At 49.0% G+C, this 17,630-nt stretch overlaps 1 protein-coding gene across 2 annotated transcripts; it reads right to left on the bottom strand.

The window, feature by feature from the left end:
- Nucleotides 1-9,215: 9,215 nt before the first annotated feature.
- PIM3 (Pim-3 proto-oncogene, serine/threonine kinase) lies at nt 9,216-15,083 on the bottom strand. 2 transcript variants are annotated; one of them, XM_069629257.1, is made up of 6 exons: nt 14,531-15,083; nt 14,293-14,402; nt 13,532-13,582; nt 12,437-12,803; nt 11,049-11,225; nt 9,216-10,652 (listed from the first exon to the last, which is right to left on the bottom strand). In XM_069629257.1, exons 1-6 carry the CDS (start codon nt 14,613-14,615, stop codon nt 10,465-10,467), a joined length of 978 nt encoding a protein of 325 aa, XP_069485358.1. In that variant the 5' UTR covers nt 14,616-15,083; the 3' UTR covers nt 9,216-10,464. The 2 variants fall into 2 exon arrangements, with proteins under 2 accessions (XP_069485358.1, XP_069485359.1); XM_069629258.1 differs by having other exon boundaries at nt 9,216-10,676; nt 14,531-14,835.
- Between the last annotated feature and the right edge of the window lie 2,547 nt (nt 15,084-17,630).

Consider the following 17,630-nt stretch of genomic DNA (forward strand, 5'->3'; position numbering starts at 1 on the left):
GAATAATGGAATCTCAGTGGACGTCAACTACTTCAATCTAGGAGGAAGGTTTGGAAGGAGAAGAGACTGCAGCAGTAATTACTAATGCTACTGAACATAGGCAAATTAAAACAGTTATGGCCCCAGTCGGAGCCAATTCCACCTTAAAGATTAGGGTGGCTATTTAACGAAGCACTACAAGGGCTTGCCCTCAGTGCATACTAAAACTAGGACATCCCATTAGGGGCCTTCAATCTAGAAAATCTGACATGAAGATTACTGACTTCTATCAAAACTGCGATAGTGCAGACAAGGAAAGGGCTTCTGTTTGTGACCTATGCTCAGATCTTGTAGAGGAGCTTGGAGTCTCTCTTCCATGCATCAGGTCCAAAAGAATCAAATCAAGGGTGAATGCAATAATGACCACTAATTTGCAACAATGTTTGGAACCAAAACTGGCTAATGCATGTTTCCCGCAGTCGAGACTGTGCCCACCTAGCCCCTGCCTCAGTCCTGTGGTTAGGCAGGACATAGGGCTTAGTATAGCCACTGACACCATGGTACAGTCCATTTCTCCTTCTTCGTGGCCCACTTCAACAATTGCGATGACTGAAACGCAATTAACTGACAAGCATGAGTGTGGAATATTGATTGGTCCAACATACGAGGGAAAGACAATGTTATTAATATATTCATTTTTATTTTTTAATTTTGTATTATATAGTTAGCAACAATGCATTACATCAAATAAAACATTCTCCTAAAATGTGAAGGGAAAGCAAGAAAGGGTACTTTAAAAAATTCCAAGTCCAGATCAAATCATTGGTCTATCACTTATTCATGACAGTATTTCAAGAATAGTCTTAATTATTCACCAAAACACAGTAAAATAATTAATACACGCTTCCCAATCACCATTCATAAATTCATCCCATACATTATCCATTGTTGATGACTCAGTTACTCCATCCCCATTAATGTTTTCTTTCTCTGAAGTACGTAAGAAGATATTGCACCATTTCCAGCCAAGAGTTAGCACACAGACGACATCATCTCTCATTTTCTGGCAATTTTGCCCAAGACCCCACAATTTCCATTGTTTTAACAATATGGGGAGAGATCGATATGGACTTATGAGTACAGTGGATGGAGCCTACGTGTCCAGCCCCAACGCTGCATGCCTTACCAGCCCTTTGTCACCTGCCCTTCAATGTGGCGGGGAAGGAGGCCGGGGTCAGCCATCAGCAGCTGACATTTAATTAGGGCTGCCCTCAGTGTTTTAAGTGGGCCGGGGCTAGACAAGGCCGGGCCCCAGCAGTCTCCAAATAGTGGGGCTGAGGCGGGGCCCTCCGGTACGGGCACAACATTGGCAGGACACATTATCCGGCTGCAGCCTCGACGGGAGATGCGCCCGCCATTAAGTCAGACAAGCTGACAGAAGTGCCAGCCAGCCACAGCGACGCTGTGACTGTATGGCACTTCTGTCTGTCACTAACGTCCTGTGGAAGTTACTGTCATTTTTTTTTCCTCGCACCCTCCTCAGGTCACTGAGGCGTCTTTGACCCTCGGCATACCTGGGGACTCTGCGTTCATGAAAGATGCTTGAAAATAACAATTCAAACCACCTTTTATAAAGCTTTTCCGACGGACAGACACGTCAGGCTTTGTCCGTCATCAAAGCTTTATAAAAGATGGCTTGAATTGTGTACTTTTCAAGCCATCTTTTATACACCTAGAAATGTTTTAAAAAGATGGCTTGAAAAGTTCACAAAACATAAGGTATGCACACAAATATATGCATCTTATATATTTGTGTGCGTACCTTACTATGGTTTGTGTACTTTTCAAGCCATCTTTTATAAACATAGATAGAAATAGGTTACATATTTCTAAGTTTATAAAATATGGCTTGCATAGTACACAAACCGTACGGTATGCATACAAATATATAAATGATCACATGCATTTATATATTTGTTTGGTACCCTACTATGGTTTGTGTACTTTTTAGGTCACACCCATCCAACAAGCCATGCTCCCAAAGGTGCCCCCCCCCTCGATTTGATACCCCACTTAAAGCCCTGGCTGCACTAGAAGACTGTAAGTTTAGGCACAAGTGTAGCAGATTTGTGAGACGGCATCCTGTTACACAATGTTTTGCAACAGGTGACAGAGGGAGGGGCCGTAGGGGCGGGACAAGGAGTTGTGGGGAAAGGCCAATACTCTAGTTGAGGTAGTAGAGGAATGACTATTTTTACCCGGATAGGGAAGGGACCACGATCTTGGAGAAGGTTTTTGTGAAGGTTTTAAGTTGGGATATCACGGTCAAAGGATGCTGCGGTGGGGGGAAAAATTAGAAGTCTGCTCGGGAGAATTTGGAAGTGGTATGCTTGAAGTTGCAAAAGGAGGTGGCAGTGGGGAGAGTGGTCAGGCCGTTTCCGGATTTGCCGGGTGAGTTGGAGTTTCCTTTAGGGGTTGTGCCTAAGAAAGCTGTGGGAGAATTCAGATTGATTCATCATGGCTACAGGGCAGGTCAGTGAATGATTTCATTTCACCAGAAGATTGTGGGGTCCCCTACGCCAGTGTGGCTCAGGCAGTGGACTTCATGAGGAAGGAAGGACGTGGTACATTCAAGGCTAAGTGCGACAGCAAAGCAGATTTTTGTTTCTTACAGGTTCATCCAGGTGATTTTTGGTTGCTGGGGATGCAGTTAGAGGGTCAAATTTACGTTGACAAAGCGTTTCCAATGGGCTGCACAGTTTCATGTGCATTGTTTGAGCATTTTAGCACTTTTCTGCAGTTGTGTTTTACTTAGTTCTGGTTTTGAGGGAGTTTTTGCATTATTTGGATGACTTTGCATCAGTGGGGTGGCCAAAGAACAAGAATGTATGCGGATGCTAGTGGTTTTTCAGACATTGATGCAGATTTGGGAGTGCCATTGGCAGAGGATAAAACTGAGGGGCCAGCAGTGGTTTTGACTTTTATAGGAATAGAGCTGGATTCAGCGGCCATGGCCTCATGCTTGTCGTGTTGCTGGAGAAGGCAATGGCCCACAAAATGAAGCTGGTGGCCATGCAGAGGTTAGTAGTGCATCTCTATTTCGCTTGTCAGGTGGTGGCCCCGGGGTCACACCCTTTGGAGGAACATGGCACGTTCTATGGCAAGGGAGAAGTATCCACATCACAGGGTGAAAGTTCCAGGAGGGGTCAGGAAGGATTGCAAGATTTGGCTAAGATTGATGGAAGAATTCAATGGAGTGTCAATGTGGCTGCAGGGGGACCCAGATGCATGCAAATTTCAAGGTTTTTCTTTCCAGACAAGGCAGGTTCAAGTGGTTTTGGAGTTTACTGGAGGGTAAGTGGTGTGCCGAAAAGTGGCCTGAGCAGTGGTAGAAAGGTGTGGGGGGCATAGCATAGCATTTTTTTTTAGTTTTTCCCGTTGCTAGTGGCACTGGATTTGTGGGGCGTAGAGTTGCTGAAGAAGTTAATTTGTACATCGACAATGGTCAACTTTTTGTGAAGGGGTTGACAGAGTAGCCAGGCTAATGGGAGAATTTGTATTGCAATGTATGAAGTTGAATGTAGCATCTAAAGCAACTCACGTGCCAGGGAAGGATAACGGCATGGCTCATGCATTCTCATTTTCAGGGACAGATTCCATGGGATGGCACCAGAAGTGGATGTGAGCAGCATCGGATCACGGAGGAGCTATGGCGGCTAGGAAACCGAACACTGTGGTTGGTAGAGGGTTCTCTAGCCCCGGCGCCTAGGGCTGCATACAAGAGGGCATGGTTGGACTTTCTAAAAAGGGGGGTGCATATTTGGAAGGGTATTGAGGATACAGAGAAGGGATGATGTGGTGGATTTTATATTGGGGTGCATGGACAAGGGTTGGTGTAGGGCAGGGGTGCACAACTGATTTTGACAAAAGTCCGAAAGTACCTTACATGATGGCTATAGTGGGCCGAAAATTAAATGTGGGTGGGGCGCAGGCGCGGCAGGAGTCTTTCAGCCCCCAATTTTTATTGAACACATGGAAAAAGAATACGTTTTTGAGGTGTAACAATGTTTATTTGTATTTCAAACGTACATTTTGTACTACACATTTTCCATTGTTATTTATTTATATTTAGTTATTGCATATCGTCTGTTTAATTAAATTATATATATTTTATTGACCCTTGATTGGACATTGTTATTTTGGACTGCTATACTTTGCTGTTCGGGTTGCCCAAGGGGAGTATGGCCTTCGTTGAGTCAGGTTTCCACAAAAAGCAAACTAACTGTGCCTGTTTTAGCTTTATTATTGGATTCACTGGAGTGCAACACTATGGCCCCATGGCCCCCAACCAAACACTATCCCCATGGCCCCCACCCCCAACCAAACATTATGCCCCATGCCACCAAGGATACACCATGCACCAATACAGACCCAAACCCCCACCCCCAACTCAGCATACAAACTCACAAGCATACACCAATACACTATGCACCCATACAGACCCGAACCCCCCACCACCCCAACTCAGCACGCAAACTCACAAGCATACACCATGCACCCATACAGACCCGAGCCCCCAACTCAGCATACAAACTCACAAGCATACACCAATACACCCATACAGACCCAAACCCCCACACCCAAATCAGCATACAAACTCACAAGCATACACCAATACACTATGCACCCATACAGACCTTAACCCCCCCCAGTCCCCAACTCGGCACACAAACTCACAAGCATACAGCATGCACCCATACAGACCCGAGCCCCCAACCCAGCACAAAATCACAAGCATACACCATGCACCCATACAGACCCAAACCCCCCACCCCAACTCAGCATACAAACTCACAAGCATACACCAATATACCATGCACCCAATAAAGACCCGAACCCCCACCTCACATCTCAACATACACTGCACTTTCACACAACACCACACACAGGCAGACCAGACACCACCCCCCCCCCCCGCAGAACATACACACAAACATACAGGCAGGACAAAGACCCAACACACAGTAACAAACAGCCATCCCCCAATATGTACTTACCGGAAGTGCTGGAAAGCAGGCTAGCTGGAACGCTGGCAAGATCTCTGCTACTATGGCTGGCGTGGCAAGGCAGACATTTCTCCTGGCATCAAGCCTTACTGACCACGCCAGCTGTAGTGCTGGCCCCCCATTGGTGCAGCACACACGCACCACATGACTCATAGGAGCTACGTGGTGCGTGTGCCCTGAGCCAATGAAGGCCAGTGTTTGGTCCGGCCCGGAAGACTTTTCCTTATGGAGGGTGGCCGCAGGCCACTATTAGGAAAGTCTTTGTTGTTGGCGGGCCAAGTAAAACAGGATGGCGGGCCGCAACTGGCCTGCAAGTTGTGCACCTGTGGTCTAGGGCAACGATAGCAGGGAAATTGGCAGGTATAGCTTTTTATGGAAAATGGTTTTGGGGCCTTCAGTCTAGTGGCGATAAAATGGCACATAGGATGTTGGCAGGATGGGCAAGGGAACAAAGGAAGGGTAGCGATAGCAGGAGACCAGCTTCAGCATCCCAGTTATTGAAGTTATCCACGGTTTAGAAGTTAAAGTTCTAGAGGGAGTGTGCTGGTCATCATGGGAAAGTGACATGTTTTCAACGTGTTTTATTTGGTCGTTTTTGGGACATTTCGGGTGTCAGAGCTGGTAGCAGTGAGGAGAGAAGGAAGTCTGCTGTGGAGGGGCATACACTTACCAGCAAAACAGTGTGGATATAAAGAGTTGTAGGTGGTTTGTGGGAGAGTGAGGAAGGGAACAGTGTGGCAGGAAAGATGCAAGGAAGAGGGTTTGGTTTTCCAGCATGAAAAACAGGTCGGAGGGGACTGCAGCTCAAGTTTTCGGTGTGATGAGCATGGTTGGCTTTGGGGGAGAAAGCAGAGGATTTTGGGACTCAGGATGGGGGAAGCATCTGAAGGTAGTAGTATGTGTCTGTCTGAAGAAAGTATTGGAAATCGGCAAAATACCAGGGATACATTGGAGAGCTGGAAAAATGTGGTGGGACGGGATGCAATGCGGCAAGTTGAGAGAAAGCTCAAAATCTTTTCAGATGTGGCACGGAGTGGCTGCAGATCTGGATATGTGGACACTCCATAGTGAAATGGGCAATGAAAGATAACAGCAAAGCGTTTCAGGAACCAGGTGGGGTGTAGTTAGAACATAGCGTTGAGATGGTCTGTGGTGGGGGGCTCAGGTGGGACCAATGCTGCCTATGCTAGCAGGTATGAGGGAGCTTTGTGGGGGTTCCGGTGGCTCCAATTTTACATGCTGGGGAGAACGATTTGTTTAGGGATACAGGGGTAGCACTTTAATAAAAAAATGATAAGCGGGATCTGCGTTGGTTGATTGAGATATGGCCCAGGGTGGTGTTGGTTTGGACCAAGTTGATGCCAAGAAGAATATTAAGGGGGGGGAGCTGCGAGTTAAGGGGCAGTAGAATGGATGAGGAAAAAGATAACCGGTGGATTAGGTGAAGTGTTGCTGGTCCTGGGGGCTGCGAACACTGGCACACCAGTAGATCATTTGAGGATTTTGAATTATTTCAGGAGGATGGGGTGCATTTGTCAATCACTGGAAACATTTACTACTTGTGCGATGTTAGGATGGCTGTGGAGGATATATTAAAGAGCTGGGAGGTAGAGGAGAAGTAAGGTGGGGAAAGGGTGGGCAGAATTAACACCTTGGGGGAGGGTTTTGCTAGTGCTAGAGACACGGCAGGAGGGTTGGGACCACAATGGGGTACTGGCACGATCGTCGAGTGGGGTTGGTGGTGCTGTTTGCACGAACGGATACCCCGGGCGTACAAAGAGGGTCTGGGGGAAAGAGGTATGGGAGGGGCGTGGCCGCTGGGAGAAGATGGAAGAAAGCAGGAAAGGCAGTTGAGAGGAATTGGGGAGGGAGCAAGGGATAGGAAGTGATTCATTTAACTTATTTATTTTGGCAATTGTTAAATTGATCCATTAGTCTGTAAGGCCAGGTTCGCATTTTTTTTTGTGAGCTGTGGCCCGTCACATGTAAGCAAGTCTGGGAATGTTTGTACAGTAAGCCCAAGTGAGTTCAGAAGTTGGTAGCTGTCCTACAGACATGACGAAGCTGGATGCATTTACAGAATTGTTTGCAACGGTAACACTGCATACACACCAAGACATATACAGTGACGTGCCCAAAGTCTTCCTCTCACTGTTGTCAAGGTTTCTACCCATACCTGAAATTTGTGGTTGAGCACTTTACCATTTGTAGTTTGGGCAAGCCCCCCTACCCCCACCAACTAGGAGGACACGTGCATACGACAGTGTCGGTACTATTGGCATGATTACTGTGGCTTTATTGTGGGTGTACGAACAAGATACAGTGACCAGGTCAGCCCTACTTCAAAACAGGAATATGTAATCTATATGGCCCAAGCTACAACTACACAACACACAACTACACTGAAGACCAAGATTCTACTCATCGGCACACCCTCTCCCTCCTTCCCTGCAGCTCTCTGGCCGGCCACTCTTGGCTCTCTTCCTGCTCCCACCTGCAAGACTAAAACCTTGGGGTCATCTTCGACTCCACACTCCTTCTCTCCTCACATCTCTGACGTCTCTAAGAAGTCACACTACCAGCTGCACCTCAGAGGTATTCTTCCTCTCCTCTCCTTCCCCCAGAAGCTCACCGTCTCCAGAGCCCTGGTTCTCTCTCGGCTGGACTACTGCAACAGCCTCTATCTAAACCTGCCTGCCTCTACTCTCCACCCTCGGCAACTTATCCAAAACAGGACTGCAAGACTTGTCCTTGGACTCAAGCCCAGGGAGCGTTCTCTCCAGGCCTGAAATCTCTACACCGGCTCCCAGTGGCTGTAAGGATTAAGTTCAAAACCCTCTGCATTATCCACAAGGCCTTCTGTGGACTGGGGCCGCATTACCTTCAACTCCCTCTACCTAAATATCTTCCTTCTCGAGCTCTTTAATCATCCGCCTCCAACTGCCTCAGGGTCAGCCACTTCTCCAAGCAACGAGTTGGTGGTCGATCTCTCTCTCTTCGGCAGGGGCCTCCCTCTGGAACAGTCTTCCTGCCTCCTTGAAATGAGGAGAGCCATCTCTGGTTCAAAACCTTCCTCTTTGCTTCTGCTTTCTTTGCCTCTCCCCCCTGCTGAAATCCCCGGCCGAATCTGCACCGGTTACCTGGCCACCATTCTGACCTTGGGGCCAGGTCCCACCCTTTGCACTCCTGCCCTGCCTCCCTGGAAACCCCCTGCACTTGGGGGACTGATTTTCTGTATCCCTACAGTTCCCCCAGCAGTACTCGTCTTCTCTACCTTACACTTGCCACCATCAGCTTTTACCTATCGTATTTATTCTTCTATCCCATGTACTGCACTTTCCCCCTACTCCCTTCCACCAGGCACTGTTTCCCTTTCTCCCTACCCTTGCAGTATCTGAATGACACTTGGGTCTAGTAGGACCAAGTGTTTTCGCTCCCCTGCCTCATCACGCCTTGAAACACTTGTGTATAGGCACATTATAAATACCATATCATCCCTACACACGTGGTTGTGCTGATGGGGAGCTTCAATTAAGGGTGTGACCCTTAACAATCACAAGAAATGGGCGGGTAAAATGCTCAGGAGGTTCAGACGTTGATAACCGCCAACCCCAAACAGGCTTAAAGGCCATGGCAGCCCCTACCACCCAGTAAAGGTAAATCATATTCGCCTCAGGTGGCATCGTTATTCCACAGAAGGTGTGAAGACCAGGTGAACCGATTCTCCCCCCGCCCCCTCCTCTTGGCTCATTTACTTCAGGCCCTGAAGTGTCAGAATGACATGCCAACTCCGATTTAGAGGTGTGAGCGGGTGAAGGGGGAATGGCACACACCTGGTTGCTATGGCCAAAACAGCGTGTTTCAGGCAACTGCACTACAACTATATGTGTTGGATTGGTGAGGTGCTTTTCAAATCATGCTGACTGAAAACTAAAACAGGCGTATTGCTGCACTATGCCACAAATATTGTTGCCACTGGGGCAGACTAGCACGATTAGCGAAATTGGGGAGGGGGGGGGGGGGGGGGGGCGAGAGTAGAGCACACAACAGGATTGCAATTCAGATCACAATCAATGACAGTTTTTAATACAAACACCCTGGTCAGACCCCAGCATCGGGCAGATGAGAGATGCTGGGACTCCTGCATCATGAACATTCAAAGAGGCGATGTATATACAAAAGTTTTATTGAAATACCTGTATAAAAAATATGATCCATACATTTCACACTGTTAAACTGAAGGGAAAAATATCCAAGCTGCTTTATGCAACTAGATAACAAACTATTGAAATAAATTAAGGTTTAGGACTTTAGTCAATGAATGAAAACTGCACAATGTCAATAATTTAAAATCCTTCCACATACATTTTTTGCTGAAAAATGCCATCCCGGTTAAAGGCAAACTTAACGAAACAAAAAAAAAATCCCTTAAGTTAGACTTTGTACAACAATTTAAAATAAAAACTTGTGAATATCAGGAATTTTTTTACAAAAGTTACTAGGAATGCAGAAAAACAGGAGATCAGTTAAAGGAGGGAACCAGCAGAGAAACGGGGAAGTACAGTGTTGGATGATCTAAACAAATAAATTAAAATAAATATCTTTTAGATAAAAAACTGTTGGGAAGGACCAAAAAATGCAATAAATAAACCGGTATAATAGAGGATAACCAAATGTACATAAATACACTATACAGGTATGGGGGGAAAAGTAAAGTCCTTGGATATTGCATTGATTGTGCATTTTATCATGCCCACACATTTAAGACTCACAGATTGACAAAGGGATTAGGTGGGGGTTAGAGACGAAAACAGGGGCTTCCGGTGCCCAGTGGTAAGAGATGAAATGGAAACGAGTGGCTGTTCCTGATAAGAAATAAAAGCAGGTATCCCCGTTCATACTTCTGTGCAGGCTATAGGAAGTATTTGAGCAGCAGAGCTATGTGGGTGAACATATCTGTTCAAGTATTCCATCACGGTTGGATGGGACAACTTCGATCGTGAGCAGGTTTCTCCAATACATTATAAGGCTTGCCGACACCAGCCCTATAACAAAATGGATCTTCTTTGGACATACACAGCTCAAAAAAGAAAACGTCCCACTGAAGCAGCTTTCAAAAAAAGGCACTCAAAAGCAAATAAAATATAGTTCATACTCTATGAGAGCAATTGTGTTATATATTCAAGAGGTCACCGCTTGCTTAAATAAAAGGTCAGTCTTGCCTAGGGAGCGGCCTGCTGCTCACGAAGAGCGTGCCCAGAAGTCCCATCCGGAGCAGAACCAGCATTAAAGGTTATGTATCTCAGACACTCAAAGTTCAACGACAGCCCAGTGAATGCATGGTCAAGCCCCTCCCAAAGGTTGGCAGCAGCGCATGGTCTTTCTGCATACAGCGCCCCCTCTGAAGGCTGTGCACGTTTCAGAGACTCTCGCTGCTGGAACTTGTGCTAGAGACATCGGTGTCAATGGTCCGTAGCCTAAGGTCACAGTCTTCAGACTTCACAACATCACACGATTTGCGCATCCACGAATGGTCAAAAATCTGCTCAAGCGTTGGTCTGTCGGAAGGCCTTAGCGAAAGGCACCACTTGATTAGTTGTTGGCATTCTACGACAAAGGGTGGGGGAGAAGCTGCGTTAATACAAAAAAAACTATGCATTATAAAAAAGACTCACGCGCATGCCAACTCTTGAAGGTCATCAACCTCCGAACAAGCACAACCCACCCCCAGGTGCCCCTCCCCCAAACCTTTAAATTATCTCACACAAAAGAAAGCTAGCATTGTACGCTACAGTTCAACTCGTCAGTGAGCAAAATTTGACACTATATCTTTAAAATGAATGAAGGACTTTGGAAAAGGACTCGGGGGCTGAACTTATCTAGGTTCTCTGCAAGTTGTCCAAGGAACAATACGCTCATGCACGACCCTTCGTCGTTACGATCCGATAGTCTTGCTAACCTAATTTGCAGTTACAGGTAAAGAGCATAGGCTGGTTTACTCACCTGGAGATATTCTCCTTCTAAAATAAACCCGCCCGCGTAGTATCTCGTCGTCTTGTTCGAAAGGGATGTCACCGCAGACCATGTCGTACAGGAGGACCCCGAGAGACCATACTGTTGCGGACCTTCCGTGATATCTGTGGTACTTTATCCATTCTGGAGGGCTGTACACTCGCGTCCCTGCAAAAAGAAATAGGGGCCATTAGATTCTTATATATAAACATTGATGTCAACTCCAAATATTATATTGGATGCACCACTCCCATTCCATGCAGCCAGGCCTGTGTTTACAAACGCCCCCACCCCACCGGTATCCACGTGGCACGGCACACCCAAAATAGATACAAAAGCAACACAAGGGTGCAAGCTTAGCCAACAGCCTTTACTACAAGCCTGATCCTCTCGAATGTCACGGTGGCGAATTAGCGAGGCCTCCCCCCACGCCCCAGGCCAATAAGCCGCTGCTAAGTAACGACACAGCAGCAACTTTGGGGGCGGGGGCTTTGTTAGTGGCTTTACTTTATTCAAGAGGGAGGCGTGGCAGCTCTCCGATCGACGCCTGCCCCCACCCCCAATCCCGATTTATGGCAGTGCCGGCCGTCATGGCGGCGATTCCTAAAAGAAGCCTTCCCTTCCAGCCTCCAATCGCTCTAGGGGACCCATGGACCTCCTCAGATTCCCCGCCCCGCCCCCTGCCAGCTGTACCTCACTCTGGCTGCAGAGCTGGGCCCTGGATGCTGACGTGCGAGGTCACATGGCTGGCTTTGGGTTTCACAACAAACAGATGCGCGGTGCCAGGCCGGCTCCAGCGATGCCCCACAACACAAGACACCTAAAACCCGCCAAAACCTCCGACCCCACCCAATTCGTGACTGGGAGAGCGCGTGCAAAACCATGCGCAGGCTAAAGCAGTTGCATTGCGACTCAAGCACCCACCCGTACACGAGCGGGGTGCATGCTATCGTAGGGGCCTTTCCCGGGACAAGGGAAAACATGCAGCAGACACACAGGGCCTACGCCTGGCCTTCAATGCATCCCCGGCAGCAGCCACATTCAATTGGTGTCCGTTCATAGCTGCGTCCCACTAAAACCCTCGCAAATTTGTTTTTGTCAGTCACCGCTGCTCGAAGATTGAAATGCTAACCACTAAAAGTGTTACACGGGGCATTGCTGCTGCCATCAGCACATAAGTGCTGCGTTGCGTGCCCCGGTTAGCAACTTTACACGAGGGGCAGCCGAGGGTAACAACTGCACATCAGAGGATGCGATTTCTTGAACGTCTAAGGCCAGGAAGGGTAAGCAAGCGTCTTTGGCTAGGTGATCAGATCTTAAGGGATGGCCAAGCCAAAGCCCCGTGCAGGGTGTTCCCGTTCCGTATAGCAAGCACATACCGTCAAAGTCTGTGTAGACGGTGTCCTTGAGCAGAGCCCCGGAGCCGAAATCAATGAGGCGGAGCTCGCCCGTGCGCAGGTCCACCAGCAGGTTCTCGTCCTTGAGGTCGCGGTGCACCACCCCGCAGCTGTAGCAGTGCCGCACGGCCTCGAGCACCTGGCGGAAGAAGTCCCGCGCCGCCTCTTCCTCCAAGGCGCCCTTCTCGGTGATGAAGTCGAAGAGGTCCTTGACGGGCTCGGGCCGCTCCAGCACCAGTAGAAAGCCGTCCGGCCGCTCGTACCAGTCCAGCAACCGGATCACCCCGCGGAAGGCAGGGGTGCCCACCTTCTTAAGCAGCACCACCTCCAGGGGTACCATGGAGCCATTCTGAGGGAGAAAGGAGTGAAGAGCCGTCAGAAATAAGGTATCACGCCCGAGCAGAGCCACCCAAGGGTACCCAAACAGAAGCCATACTCATGTGTAGAAACTAAAAGTCTCGCCTGGATTAGTCTTGAAATTCAACAAATAAAGGGCCCCATTGAGCCCTTCTGCGCAGTAGGTCGGCTAAAGCGTGCAGAGTATATATATATATATATATAACCTTGAATTCAAATGCTGGAGCTCGAGCGGGGCGGCCCACTAGGGTAATAATGCCCTCCTTATAGACATTGAAGGGTGGGAGGCGCGAAGTATACGTACGATGGCTTCTCCCAACTCCACATATAGCTCTACAAACACGATATCGTGAATCATTGTGAGCAATAAGAGGGGCCATATGTATCACAAGCTATAAAAAGGGGGCAGATTTTAATAGTAACCGCAAAATACTAATCACACTACATGGCCCACCTCAAGTTACACCAAGGCATGTAGCCAGGGAAAAACATGGATGCATCTGTCACAACAGATTACCCACAAGCACACCATGAATAAAATGATTCCAAAACACTAGTGTGTGTGCGTGGGCAACCCAGGGTAAAGCGAAAAGCATTAACGCAATCCTAGCAGAATGCGGGAAACTACGATAAAACGCCCAATTGCACAGTGCACAACCTTCCCTCCACCCCCACCCCGAATGCGCAGTAGCCACACCCGCTGCTGCGGGGCATACTTACGATGGATCCCCATTCGGTGACCCGCTCCTTGCAGACGTGCTTCACCGCAACCTAAAAGCAGGTGGGGGAGAGTTAATTAGGGGGGGGACATCGAGGCAATAGACGTTGGATAGTGCAAACAGGGGGGGGGTCAGCAAGGGCCGGGGACAACGCGAAAATGTGACATGGTGCTAAGAGAACGGGAGAGGGGGTAGGATGCGCTGCGAACGGAGCCGCGGGGTAGTAAAACGCCACTATACATGCGATGGGTGCTGCATGGAACCGCAGTGAGGATGAACATAACGGGGGGGGGGGGGTGCTGTGTAAATGCACTAAGCACGACTGCATGCGAATCTGTGGTTATGGAAGCAGGCTATACAGGACGATGTAGGTCGCCCAGATCCATATGCTGTTAAGAGTAGCAAAGCACAGTGTCCAAGTAGCTTTAAACGATCGCAGTGGCTCCAATTGCAGATATGGAATTCTGGCACATTACATATAATGTGCAAAAGATTGCGGCAATCTATTGAAATGAACCCATCCGCAGAAACGAACATATGGCCATCACCAATAAATACATAACTGGCATTTTCTCACAATGTCCCCAAAATGCGGATGCCGGCAACCGGATTCAGTAGTGGCCATTAATGCGCGGCTCTTGCATCAGATGCAGGGGGATAGGGGCGCTTGAGGGGGTGTCGGGGTCCAGGCGCTGCGGGGAGGTTGGCAGCGGGGAAGGCTCAGAGCGCTGCAGTGCCAGGCGGAGGGGCTGGGTCGCTTACCGGCAAACCGTCGGAGATGCGGCTGCCAGAGTACACCGTTCCGAAGCCACCGCTGCCCAGCACCGATCCCACCTGGTAGACCTTCTCAAACGGCTCCTTCTCCAGCTTGGCTGCGGGGACACAAGAGAGAGACAAGATAGAGAGGGTGAGCAGCCGAGTCCGTGTGCAGCAGGACGCGCTGCGGCCGTGGCAGGAGCGGAGCCGAGCCAGCCACGCTCCGGGGAAGCCCGGTCCTTACCTGGCGGCAGGATCTTGGCGGGGAGGTGGTCCACGCTGCTCGGGTTGCAGATGTGTGCCAGGGAGCCAAACTTGGACAGTAACATGTTCCACCAGTAAAAACAATCCACGGGAGACACAGATCCTTGGGGGAGAGACGGGTAGATCCCAAAGCGCGCGCAGTCGGCACCCAAAAAAAATCCAGACAGCAACTCCTCCCAGACGCGCCCGCGCTTCACTTCACTCTGAACTGCACAGCCGCCCGTGCCGACTCTTAACTCTCTCAATATTTTGGTACCGTTGTCAAGCTCAGATATCCCTCCGCGCCGATTCCACTGGTGGTGAACCCGCCTACTCCCCCCCCCCCCCAATAACAGCGAGCGGCACACCCTCCGAGCCCGCCCTTGCGCGTACCCGCCGCCTCGCGGGCTCGCCCTACCACCGCCCTCTCTACACAGAAACGAAGGGAAGCGCCGCCCAGCTAGAAGCCCGCAGCAAAATAAACACCGGCACTACTTTACTACGAGATAGACGCGCAAGGCTACACATGTCTGAATTTTTTGCCACCAAGCTATGGCGCGAAAGGGGCCTCCCTCTATTTACATATGCGCTCAGCGACAGAGCCAATCCGTACCGAGCGGTGGTTCAATTTAAGGGGACGCCCCCACCCACTCCACCCCCAGAGTGGGCGAGAGTGGTATTTGCATACGCATTAGAAAGGCAAACTGGGCGGGAATTCCTCGGCGCGCCTTTCCACCCAGCTCTGCCACCTCCTTTTCTTTGGTTCCCAGCAACTCCCCGGGAAAGGCCGGGGAAGCAAAAAGAAGAAAAAAAAAAAGAAAAACACCGCAATGCCGACTGTGGGGCGGGGCCGCGACCCGTGCCCGCCCTGCCAACACATCACGAGGAGGTGCCCCACAACAGTCGCATGGACAAGGCCTCCTGGCCGAGCCCCGCCCTCCACAACAATAACACAAACACTGACATTTCACTGCCTGACCGAGACCGTAATGTGCACTATAATAATGTTATAGCCACCCCTCCCCCTCTTTTGCTTCACAGCCCCCATACTTTAGTGGGGATGTGAACTCTTCCAACAAAACACGGGATTCCCGTTTTCCTCAGTGAGAGTTAATAATTTCAATTCCATTTTTTAAACTTAACTGCTATACATGTACATTCGTTTCTCAATAAGACAAAGGTCATAAAGCATGTTGCGTTTTTAGCGTATTCGTTTCGTTTGATTAAACCGACATTGTTGCCTGTGTGTCGTCGTCCCCCCACCCCCAGCTTCGCACTTCACATATGGAAATCTCGCTTGCAAAGGGGAAACCTGGATTCCCCTTTACGGGGGTGCCCTTTGTGGAATTTTTTTTAAAGCTGCAATGCCTCTGCCCTGCACGCACCTTGTTTTTAACGGTGATGGGCGGGACTTGGATGTCGCGAAAAAAGATATTCGATATTTAATTCATGTTATAATCTTTGTTTCGGTCTCCCTATGTTTATTATATAATGTATTTAATAGACAACCTAGAAATTCGGGCTTGGAAACATTTATGCCCATGTGGGATACCGTGCTGCCGGAGCCGTGGTTTCCTTGGGTAAAAGCCTTGCGGGGGTGGCAGCGGCGGCGATCCCCTGGAACCCTGCTTAGTGGTATTCTGTGTATTTACCTTGTGGCTGTCCGCCATGTTTTTGTGGGCTGTCTGCCAGCGAAGCGGCGGTATACCAGTTGCTGGCTGAGGGGGCGCTGTGGACATGGGGAATGCACACCCAAACAAGGTAGAAGGGTTTTCCCGCAGTGCTGCTTGTTGAAGCTGCACACAGCAGCCTCGTTCTACATACGCATGCATACAGACGGAGAGCTTGGGAAAATATGTGACACAGATTTAGTGCTGATAGACAGATTCTGATGCAAAAAACGAATGCTTGGATATTGTTCATTATACGTGATAGATGAATGCCCGTGCAGGGTGTGCCTCGGGAATATACAATTCGCTCTGGTACAAATGAAGTTGTGGACCACAATAGCAAATGTGTGACTAATATACCGAAAATCTTCATTACTCCTAATCATGGGCTTCATCGTCACAAAACTTTCTTTGAGGTCCCTGCCTCCATGACAATACCCCTTCTTCTATTTTCTTTTTTCACGTTTCCCCACCCATTGCTTATCTCGCGTATATGTTCGTGATAACCACGCCCCATCCAGTTCTATACCCAATATCGTTAAGAACCCAAACATTGCCAGTAGGGTGGGTGTAGTGGGTTATACGTATGGTGAGAACACGACTAGGAGTAATGAAACGTAATGCTAATCCCCACATTACCTCCCTGTCCTTCCTCGTTCCAGTACACTTACTCTTTGAGGCATGCCCTAGCATACCAATGCCTGGCGAAATAACCACACAATAGCTTTACTGCAGACCCCCACATCTATACCCAGATGCCATGGATACATGGTTATGAATGTTCAGGCAGGGGTGTGAAACACCAGAGTCAGGGTCAACATACGTGGACGCTCGATAAATGACTGATATCGATACCACCCTGCACCAAACCATTATCAACAGGAACCTGGTACTCCCTATCTGACAAGTTCTGCTCTTCTTTCCCAAGCCTCTTGTATCACGAGTGGGTACTACATGAGCCCTTTCATTTCCTTTCTTCTTTTCTGGTTGGGTGGGACTGGGAAAAGAAAGAAGTTTCCTGTATGCACAGGATGACTTTTTGGTGCTCTGTTCGGAGGACCAAAGAGAACTAGGCTATTCCTACCAGCTCTCTCCTTTTATTCCCATCTTCCTAGCCTGAGGCTATGCATTCTCTCAGGGGCTTCCTGCCTCTGGCCAGCTGGCACCGACGGCCATTCACACTTAGGTGTGGCCTTCTCTTCCCTTTTTGTCCCTGCATTTCCTGCCCTTGTGTTTGTCCCTGCCCAGCTGACACCTTGCTGGGGTCAGTGCTTGGTGTGCTGTTGGGTGGGAAAGGAGGGGCGCCAAGGCTGTCCCTGCATTTCTCTGTTTGGCTGTTTACAGCAGCCCAAAGTTGTGGGGTGGTGTATTGTAGTGCCGTGTCCCCTGGATTATTCCCCCGATCCCAATAACTCCATTGGTGCCCTATTC

Source organism: Ambystoma mexicanum, chromosome 12 (assembly GCF_040938575.1).
Source record: "Ambystoma mexicanum isolate Mex_15411 chromosome 12, UKY_AmexF1_1, whole genome shotgun sequence".
NCBI classification, from domain to species: domain Eukaryota; kingdom Metazoa; phylum Chordata; class Amphibia; order Caudata; family Ambystomatidae; genus Ambystoma; species Ambystoma mexicanum.